At 44.5% G+C, this 10,822-nt stretch overlaps 1 protein-coding gene across 1 annotated transcript in view; it reads left to right on the top strand.

Annotated features, from left to right (window-relative positions):
* Nucleotides 1-5,192: 5,192 nt before the first annotated feature.
* Nucleotides 5,193-10,822, top strand: part of LOC107380823 (microtubule-associated protein 1A) — a 102,497-nt gene continuing 96,867 nt past the window's right edge. Inside the window, exon 1 of the mRNA XM_054743086.2 lies at nucleotides 5,193-7,848. Coding sequence (XP_054599061.1) covers nucleotides 7,593-7,848 — 256 coding nt within the window. The 5' untranslated portion in view covers nucleotides 5,193-7,592. The remainder of the gene's footprint in view (nucleotides 7,849-10,822) is intronic.

The raw sequence follows: 10,822 nt of genomic DNA, 5'->3' as shown, positions 1-10,822 counted from the left end.
AATGGCGTCAAATGTGTTTATGAATCTCCTAACCAAAGCTTAGAGCGAAGACATCACCTTCATTTCCCATCAGAACTAATTGCTTCTTCGGATTTGCTGGTTCTGAGCAACATTCCACATTCCACCATTCTCCCTCTCATTCACCTTAGTTACACCATACTGTGTTTAAGTTAGTCTAGTTTAATTTATGTAGTAATAAATCTTTAAACTTTTAAACTTGACTCTCTCTCTCTTCTGTTGTCTCTGAGTGAATACGAAGCTGTTATCTAATATCTGCAATAAAAGGTTTCCAATCTTCTGGTTAAAATAACCCAACAGATCCATAAGGTTGATTTCATATTTTTTATGGAATCCTACGTCTTATGGCTTATTAAATAACATGTAATTTAAATCATTACACAACTTTATATGTATAGTCTACAAAAGCACACTACTCGGTAAAGCCTTGTAATTCTGCGCAATTAAGAGTTGCTTTATAATGTAGGTTTATTTAAACATCAGTACACATCCAACATTGTTCTTTACTACACATTCTCTTTAACAATATAACAATCTACATTCTGTTCAAACAGCTGTTCTGAGATTATCAAAGCTTTAAAATGAAATAAGATAATAAATGAAAATGTATATTTCAAATAGTGATAAATAAAGTGTTGCACTTTCTATTAGCACTAGTTTCTTTTTTTGCTCTGTAAGAAAACAGTTGAACTACAACTCTATAATACTTTTTACAACATCAAATTGTCCTTTTCTGCTAATTCAAATATCAGTAATTCGTGTTCACAGACATATAATCAGTATGAACAAAGAATGAAAAAATTGCGCTGTTTTCTGCAAGTTTGCAATTCACAGTATAAGATAACGTTCTAATGATACCATTATACCCCCTAAAAAGGTTCTTCTTCATTATCTTGTTTTCCTCTATATAATAGTTTCAAAAGAACATGCCCAACCCTACAACAATAATAATAAACGCTTGAGAAGTGCACTGGTCTCTGTGACTTTGTTTATTACTGTATCATTGTCCAAAGACATGAGAATTTCTCTCTCAGTGCACATGAGCATGAAGGCCTCAAGTTTCTTCTGGGTCAAAGTGCTCCTTAGTCTGTTTTTTATGAACTTCATGATTGAAAAACTTTGTTCACAGGATAACTGTGTGATGGACAGTGCTAATACCAACTTGTAGACCAGTCCAATCACATGGTAGGCATCAGTTAGAAGATTATACTGAGACAGGATGAGATGAACACAAATGACACAGTTTTTACAGGAGGAACAACGTTTGCTCTCTAGTTCAGCATCCTGCTGTGCCATTGAAGGATCCTGCTCGCTTCCTTGTGACATTACACCAGCTGTCCTGACAGTCTATCCCTCCAGAAGGGACATCTTTAGTATGTCTCACCGACATGCAAGTTCACTACGTAATGTGCCAACTGTAGCTCTGTTGTCAAATTTAAGCAGACATTTGCTTATTTCTTTCAGAGCTGACCTAAGGAGTCTATTTTCCCTCATGTGAGCAAAGTTCTGAGGGTCTAGCCAGGCAAACTCTGAGCAAAGTTTTGCATTGGCAGAAAACCTTCTATGGATACTGTCTGTCACTGTGCCCACAACGACTTTGTGAACTTTAACCGTGAAGTTCGTATCAGCTGATGCTAGATGCTCCTCTTCTGTGAGCTCTCCTGGCATTCTTTTCTTTTTTCTGAACCTTCTCTCAGGAAGGGCAGTCTGCACTGCCATCTCACACGCTTCCTCTTCTTGCAACTTCCTATTAGCCCACTTCACGAACTCATCAGCTGCACACACTCCCTGAGACCCTCCTCTGTGCCTTCAACCAGACGTTGAGCTGTAATAATATCCATTCCTTTTGTCTGCAAGTACTTTGAAAGAGGAAATGTTTGCTCAAAGATGCGAAGGAAAGTTTGAGCTGTGAGCACTGTCTCATACCTCAAAAGGCCTTCGATGAATCCTTTTGCCTCTGCCCTCACAGTTGGCTGTTGTGTTCTGTCATCTACAATGGTGTGTAATGTCATAAGAACATCATGAAACAAGGCCCCCTGAGGGTTCCTAAAGCACCCAAACACTTGACTTGTTGCCTGATCCTTAGCCCACCTCCTGGTTGGCCCTATTGGGCACAGTCATCTGTGATGCTTGTCCTGACTCATCTCTTCCCGCCTCTGCATGCGCTTGAGTGACTCTCATAGAAAAACTATATCATTAAGCAGTGAAAACAGGGATGCACTTTCAACAACACTGCCTGTGGGGTCTGCCAGTACAAGATTCAAAAGATGTGCATAACACCATATATGAATCTGATTGGGGGACTGCTCAGAGATTAGTGCGGAAACCCCCGATACTGTGAGAGGCACCTGGCTACAGCAAAATGTTGACTGTAGGTAAGCTACAGTCACCACAGTTTCCAAAGATTTTCCATCACTTCAGAGGTGAAGTGAGTACCCCTGTCCGAGTCAACCCGAGTGGGAAAACCGAACCGGGTGAAGATGTGATTCATCAAAAGAATAGCTGTTGTTTGTGCTGTGTCATTAGGTGCTGGTAGACATTCAACCCACTTGGTGAATGCACAGGTCACGGTCAAGATGTATTTATTACCTCTGCTGGACCTGGCCAGAGGCCCCACCCAATAGAATTGCAAGTCCGACCACGGTGTGGACGGTCCCTTTCTCTGTAGGGGAGCTCTGTGTGCAGGGTTGAACGGCTGAAACTGACAACAAATCAAACAACGCTGGACGTGATCTGAGACGTTGCAACGCATCCCCGGCCAATAAGCAACCTGGCTCAGGGCACCGAATGTGGCCTTGACACCTTTGTGTCCGGCGGAGGGAGAGTCATGAGCTTGCGTGATCATGCCCCCCCTTAGTGACTGTGGCGCCATGAGGACAGGTGGCAAAGGAGGCTTGGAGGCGTGCATCAGCAACCCTTCAACCATTCTCAGCGTGACCCAAACACGAAAGAGAGCACGGAGCTCAGGAACAGAGTCAAGCTCGGTGGAAGAAGGCAGATGAGTTGTAGGATCAGAAAGGTACAGATCATCCTGCTTATAGCAGGGTCCTGGGACTGAAGACTGACAAGATCGGTACCAGAAAAGACAGGTTGAACGGACACAACACCCTCAGATGGTTTGGAGGTGGCCGCATTAGCGGCCTGAGCTCGAGTCACGACACACACACAGGGTGGGTCAGACCGAGAAGACACATCCTCAGGAAGCTACAAGGGGTTGTAGACCCATGGAGTACCATCGGCCGCCCCTTGTTTGGCAAGAGAGTCTGCAAGGTCGTTCAGATCCTTATCAGTTCCGGGTGCACGAGAATGTCCTTTGACTTTACGCCAATAAATGTGCATGTCATGTGACGTCACTAGGGCGTCACAAGCCGTGAAGAGGTCCTGATGTTTAACGGGCTTCCGGTTAGAGGTTAGGAACCCGTTACTCTTCCAAGAAGGCAGATGACAAATGAAACTGAGACGCGCGTAGTCCGAGTCAGTGCAAATCACCATTTCATGGACACCATGGTCCACAGCGAGTTGGAGTATTATCAAGATCCCAGACGTTCAACCAGACGACACCCACGCCTGACCTAGGCGCAGCACCATGTCGAAAAGAACTGCCATCGACGTACACAGTTGGCAAGTCCACACAGAGAGACTGATCGAAGTAGTGATGGTTGGGGTTTAGAAGAGTCTGAGGAGGGCTAGCTGGTGGGACTGACATGACAGCGTCGTCTGAGCAGTGTTGGCATGCAGCCAAACCCATGCCAAGAGGGCTACGGCAGTTCTGGGCATAGCGTACTTTGATGTCAAAGCTTTGAAGAGCCAGCAGCCATGACGCGATTCGCGCATTGGTCACCACACCATCTCTGATGCGCTGACTGTAAAGGCTGGTGCTGAGTTTCAGTGATGATTTTCTGACCACCGATGAAGCTAGAAAAGTGTTTAACCACCCACATGGTGGAAAGCAAAGCTTTTTCACAGCCAGTGTACTTTAACTCAGGACTGGACAAGAGCTTACTAGCATAGGCTACGACACGCCTGTCACAGTTATATACTTGGTAGAGACCGGCACTCAAACAGTGCAATCACGGTGTAACCATGGACACATTGTTTGGTGTGTGTGTGTGTGTGTGTGTGTGCTCTGTCTTCTCGATCCCCAGTGAGTCGTGGTGGATGGCTGTTTATAGACCCTTTTACTGTTTGTAAACAATATGACATCAGCAAGAGTGCGCGCGCAGCTTGGCAACAGAGAATGGCGTTGTGTCAGGCTTTATCTACCTACGCTGCAGGGTTATCACCGGCAAATCTTGAATGTTATATTATTAAACTCACTTTAACGAATGGCAACAGACTCCCAGATCCCTGTGGCATTACAGAATGGGTGGAAGATGTAGGTGCGTGGCCAGATATCCAGTGGCCCGATATATATACGTTTTTAGTGGAGAGGCCCAGTAAGTACACACGTGAGAAGCTACGGGCATACAAATCGTTAGATGCATACAACTTTGTTGTCTGTGGCCACGTACAGAAAGTAAAATATCACGACATAGACTCTGAGTTTTGCGTCTTGAAGGCAGAAGTCCTTCCTAGCCAAAGACAAGGACACAAGACTGCTATGTACGAGGCTTGGGTCATAGTAAAGAAACCAGAGAACTACGTCTTCACAGCCAACTGTACCTGCATGGCAGGGTGAGTATAGCATAGGTTTCCTTTTTTAGCGTGCTCAGAGTACAATCGTGTTAATTTTAGAGAAATACAGTTTATACTAATATGCAGTGGGAAAATACAGATGAATTAGAATGAAATGTTAATTTGAAGCATGAAATAAAGCGTAAATTTGTTTAATTCTGTCATTTTGATGTTCCAGACTTGGGTCATGCTGCAGCCACGCAGCAGCAATTTTATTCAAAGTTGAGCTTTGTGTTAGGATGGGAAAAACAGAAAAGGCTGCAGTTACATCTCAGGCATGTGCATGGAAAGACCTGAGCAGGAAAAATGTAGAACCAGCTCCACTGAAGAAGATCAGTTTCCACAAACCGAAGAAGTTTTGCTTACAGCTCCCAGCTGCTTCCGAAACTGTTAGGAGGAGTAGTGTCACACTAAGAGGCATGTAACGAATGACAAGTGTAATCTAAGTTCTGGTTTGTGGTTGCACATTGAATGTATTATTTCTTAATTAATTGGTAATAATTTATTCTGTGTCTTTAGATAAAGGAAAAGACAGAAACATAAAATGTATTAAAACTGCATTCTAATTATGTCGTATTACCCTTTCCCCAGCCTTGACAGATGATGACATCCTGGAACTAAAGGCAGTGGAGCCAGAAGCTGCAGTCCGGACAAGCATGGACAACAGTGACACAGATACAGCTTCATCAGACACGGATACAGAGGAACAAACTGGCTTTCCAGAGCCCTTGACTGCTTTATTTGACACTGCACTCAGGGAGCTCTCATCACAGCCCTCTACGTATGTCTAAGTGCAGTTTAAAACTGGAAGTGGGCACCAGCACTTGGGATGAGGCTGAAAGATCCCCTTGCCAAATGTTGTTTAGTGTGCTCACTCCCAAGGCCCTAAGTGTGTTTGCGTGGAATGCAGGTTGTGGAAGTGTTTAATGTGCAAATAAAATTGGGGGGCAGGCTGCCACAGGAATGCGGAAATGGGATCCATACCCGCACACCTTGACTTGCTCAACCCCCAAGGTCCTATATGCATGATTGTGTGATAATGTGAAGGAGCAGGAGGAGAAAAATGTATGGGGATGGGGAGGAATGGCTGGTTGGCCTAAGCCCTCCAGAGAGCCAGCTCCCCCACTGGCCCCAATAGGCACCCCTGTTGCCAAAATGCCACCCAGGGCATGGAGACCCCAGCCCATCTTGCCAGGGCCCAAAGCAGCAGCATCGCAGAGCCCCACAGAGCCCGGGGGCACCAACCCAGCCCCACCCCAGCAGAATATCTACTCCCACCCCTGCATTTGCACAACTTCCAGAATATTTAACACATGAGACATCCAGACTTCTGATTACCTTCAATGTCTGTTTGTTGCAACCACCAGGTAGAAAAACAAACTTGTTTTTATTTGACTATTTTTCTGTCCAGTCTCTGCCTTATCTTCCTGCATCTCCTCTCAATCCTGAAGAAAAACTGCTACCTGGCTTCATATATTTTCACCTCATGAATTACCTTTAAACTGCAGTTCAAAAAGATCAAAAATAGAGGAGTGCGTGCCGCGCACCGGTCGCAGCAGTGAGGTAAAGTTACCGGAGGACGAAATAGGTGATGTGCTCCGCAGCAGCGAAACGCATCAGGCACAAATATAAGACAGAAAGCGACATGAACAATCATGTGTTAAATTTGTTTTTGAGGTGGCGACGCTTTGAGAATATTACTGTGGCTGTGCTCAAGACGCATCTGTCTGGAGCACATCAACGATCAGAGCTCTGCGCCTCTCAGCTCAAAATAATCCCTGGAGAGTCCACATGAATAACGTAATTTCAGTAGAACCAGGATTGTTTTTGGGCTCCCCCTGGGTGTGTAAGCTGAGGGCTTCCAGGGGAGCCGGTCATCTTTTGGGGAAAGCTGGGCTTCCTTTAGCTCACCCGAAATTCAGACCCTGCGTATAGCACAAGTTGGTCGCGTGAGTTGCCGGAACCTAACAGACGGTTATCGGAACGGTCCTTTCAAAATATGACAGTTCCCAGATCTTGTTCCGGCAAGATCCAGCTCAAATGAAGCCCTGATTTCACATATGATGTCCGTGAATTTTAAAGACACATTTTGATACCAAGAACGCGCTTATTTTCGAACGGGGGAAACTTTATTTTAGGTTTTGTGTGAAAATAAGTCCAGGACTACAAATGCGCTTCACAAAATTGACGTCATCGAACCAGACACGGAGAAAACTGAGGGAAAATGGCTGTAAGTTCAGCAAACTTCTCACAGGAGGAAAGAACCACCATAAATCTGGTCATGGTAAGTAGCAGCTATGCTAGGAAGGAGGAGCTTATGTGGTGACGCCACATATGTGACGTTCTGATTTCTGGTGTGTAGATATGCTAATTACGAACTTTTACAAGCTGATAAATCTCAAAGTACATGAATGGTGTGGTCAAAACATCCATCATTACTTTTTTAAAAATTGCAGTACAACATGTGTGTGGCCCAGGGCGTAAGGCAAAGCGGGTTGGAGGATGGCTCTTTTAGCCCCAGTGACTTGCATTAACTTTTTCGTTTTTCCGGGAACCCATGGTGCGGAAGTGACTTAGGCTCCATATAGCTTTGAGCTGAAGAGGGCGCTAGACAGACGTTTCTAGGCACAATTTATAGTTTTTAAAGGAATTGCACCAAAATGCAAAAACAATGACTACACGTGTCTACAACACATTTAGACTCTTATTTATACAAGTTATCAACAACAACAAAAAAAAGCTTTTGGTGTGACTTTTTTTAAAACTAATGTTTTGAGCTCATTTGTTCTTCATACTCAGGATTACCACTTTGACTCACAGCGACGTGTCTAAGCCCTCACCCCACCCCCGCCACCACCCTTCCTATCTCTCTCCCTCACTCTCACACAGCAGCAGTTGTCATGGCGATGGAGTCAGCTGCGGCGTCGGCTCCTGGGGCTGTTGCCATGGAGATGCGGGTTGCTCTCCCGGTGGTTGAGGAGGACAAGGAAAATTCCAGCTTTCCAGGGTCCAAGGAGCAATCTCGACGCGGCCGGCGAGAAGGACGCCGAAGGTGCGGAGTGCCGTTCAGCCGCAGCAGATATTACCTGCTGATAGTGATCGGAGAGATCGGCTCGGAGCAGCAGCTGGATGCAGCCAGGGCGCAGATAGAGCGGGGTGAGTGCTGGATGGAGGGGGTGGGGGTAGCAGGGTTCAGAGATGGAAACATCAGGATTAAAACGTTTTGACGCAATGAGCTGGATGCTGCTGCAGCATTGCACCAACTGTCTATCTTCTGTCCCCTGCTGCACCTGACCATCCGTGTTCGTGTTTATGTGCTTCAGACACTGCAGTTTCTTGTTTGTGTGCTGAGGTTTCCATGGAAGTTGCTCTGAACACATGATCCTTTGTGGTAATGGGGTTAGTTTAGAGTCCTCTGTGCATGACACCAGTCTGTTAGCAGAGAGCCTGTCAGCATTTTGCTGTGAGGGTGTTGTCACTGCACTTAAAGCCTCCTGCCCAGGACCACCTCCCTCTGATCTCCTGCTGCTGTAGGGCCATTAGAGAGTTGACAGATATGCAGCTCTGTGCCGTGATCAGGATCACACCCACCCTACCATAGTTGATATTTTCAGACATATCCGTGCAGGCTCACCGCTGCTACAATCCTCCAGACAACACACTCAGATTAATTTATTTTTTGCACTGATTAAATGGGATTTTTAATCTTAGCTGTACTGCAATTAAATATTGCTGCAAGTTGCTGCAAGTAAGCATAATTTAACCCCAGACAGGGCTGTGCAGTCAATCTAGTTTGTATTTGAATTTAACGTTTTACTCCGAATGGTAAAAAAGACAGACCTGGTTTATTCCACTAATAAACAACCATCAGCTGACATGAGTCTGTCTGCTGTGGCCTTAATATGAGAATTCTGGTTGCTTTAGGAGGAAACTTCTAGCATAGAATACAGATATTTATTTGTTTTATCAGCCAGACATCATCTATAGAAAAGAGGGATGCTTCGATTCGATCACGTGATCAGAAAATCATGTGATGTTCTAAATATCGGAATTGGTGAAAAAGATCGGATTTAACTTTATTAAACAACAAATATGACTTTTTGAATTCATCCTGAGATAAAACATTTCAAATGGAATAACAATGGTTTAGTTTTAGTCTCAACAAGTTCCTCTACATCACTATTCTTTATTTCTTGGATGAAAACAACATTATTACCTGTCATGTTCTGTGTCCTTGTAGTGCCCAGCTCCCTCCTGGTTTCCCTCATGTTTCCCCCCCAGGTGTCTCTAGTTTCAGGTTTATTAGTATGCTTAACTTTAGTTTTCTGTACATTTATGTTATTTAGTCAGTATCTTCCTTTTGTACAATGTGTTTCTCTCCCACTTAGGCCCTGTCCACACGTAGCTGGGGAGCTGCCAAAACGTAGATATTTTTCTACGTTTTGGCCTGTCATCCACACGAAAACGGAGTTTTTTCACACGAAAACGGATCTTTTTAAAAACTCCGGCCAAAGTGAAGATCTGCGTTTTCTCCGTTTTGGGTGTCTGTGTGTGGACAGACAAAACCGGAGTTTTAAGGTCCGCAACGTCACTTTCCGCGACAAAAAAATGCTGACATCACGTGTGCGACCTGTTTTTACACTAGCCGACATCATGGATGCCCTCAGAGCTGCGCTCGCTTTATCAATTGTCCAAGCGCTTTTTGCTTGTTTGTTTTTGCAAGCGGAATTACTGCTCCTTGCGGAAGACTACAGACGAAGGACAAGGTTAAGAACAGGGGAAGTACTGCCGCCTACAGGTCTGGCATGTCCTTAACAACGTATTTATCCAGCTACGTGTGGACGGAGTTTTGTTTTAAAACGAGGTGGTGTGGATGCAAGTTTTTGAGGGGCGGATATTCGTTTTTAAAAACACCCGACTACGTGTGGACTAGGCCTTAGTTATTAGTCTCTCTTGGTCACTTTGGCTCACACTCCCCTCCTCTGCTTGGGTTTTCCCTTCCCATTTAGTGAATTGATCTCACAGTTCTCTCCTCAGTTCTCTCTCCCATGCACCTGCTCCTCGTCTCCTAATCACCCAGCCCTGTGTATATAACCCTGTCTGCGTCTCAATATTTTGTCGGTCCATTGTTTGTCAGCGTTGTTTTGTCTCCCCGCTAGGTTTCTAGGTCTCTGCTCATAAAGTGAGCTTAATTTTTTTTGTAGTTCAGTATTAGTTACTAGGCTTGGCTTCCTATCCTTTGGATTTTGGCTCCTCTTCATAAATAAAGGATTTTACTTTTTACAATCGCTCCTGCCTCGTGTCGTCTGCTGTTCTGCATCTTGGGTCCTAACGTACTCCTGGTCTCAACGTGACATTACCTCGCACATTTTACAGCTGACGTGGAATCGGACAACATACCACGGCTAAAGCGTAATTTATAAATCAGGTATGGTATAAATACTTCTACGTCTGTCAGTGTGGACACATGCAACACCATTATGTGTCAGCGTAGGGCTGGAAGATATGGCCTAAAATCAATATTACTGTATATTGAGGATTTTATCTCGATAACGATGAATGGACGATAACTACAGGTATGCACAGAAACAAAAGTTGTCCACTAGATGGGGCTGTCACATGCATCACGTTGAGTCACATTTTTACGTGACTCAAGGTGGTACAGCTTCTTAAAGGGACATGAACGTTTGTCAACCTTCACACATCTTTTCATTATTTATTACCAAATTTATTGACATGGGGAAAAATGATCACGATAAGAGTCAGAAATTTTGATAACGATAAATTTTTGCTTTATTGCCCAGCCCTACGTCAGTGCAAGGGCTCACCAACAAGCTCACAGAGGGTGACGGAGACTGTCAAACATCCATTAAAAGTGACAGAGCCCGCAAAATCGTCACCAGCACTGCCATTGCCCCGTTAAAGTAAAAAGATATTTAGTGGTAGACGTGGAACAGATTGAGGAGTGCATTGCAGAAAAAGTCTGAAAATATGAACCTTTATTCACCCGTGACTGAAGGAATGATGATGGGAAACGTGGGTTTAGAGGTGGCGACTGCGTGAAGAGGTAGAAGAGAATGAAGCACAAATTTGTCCGTGTTATAAAGTCTCTGAAATATTTAAACACATT

Source organism: Nothobranchius furzeri, chromosome 14 (genome assembly GCF_043380555.1).
Source record: "Nothobranchius furzeri strain GRZ-AD chromosome 14, NfurGRZ-RIMD1, whole genome shotgun sequence".
Taxonomy (NCBI): domain Eukaryota; kingdom Metazoa; phylum Chordata; class Actinopteri; order Cyprinodontiformes; family Nothobranchiidae; genus Nothobranchius; species Nothobranchius furzeri.
Note: the sequence above shows the minus strand (reverse complement) of the source record. Positions and strands in the feature narration are given on the sequence as shown.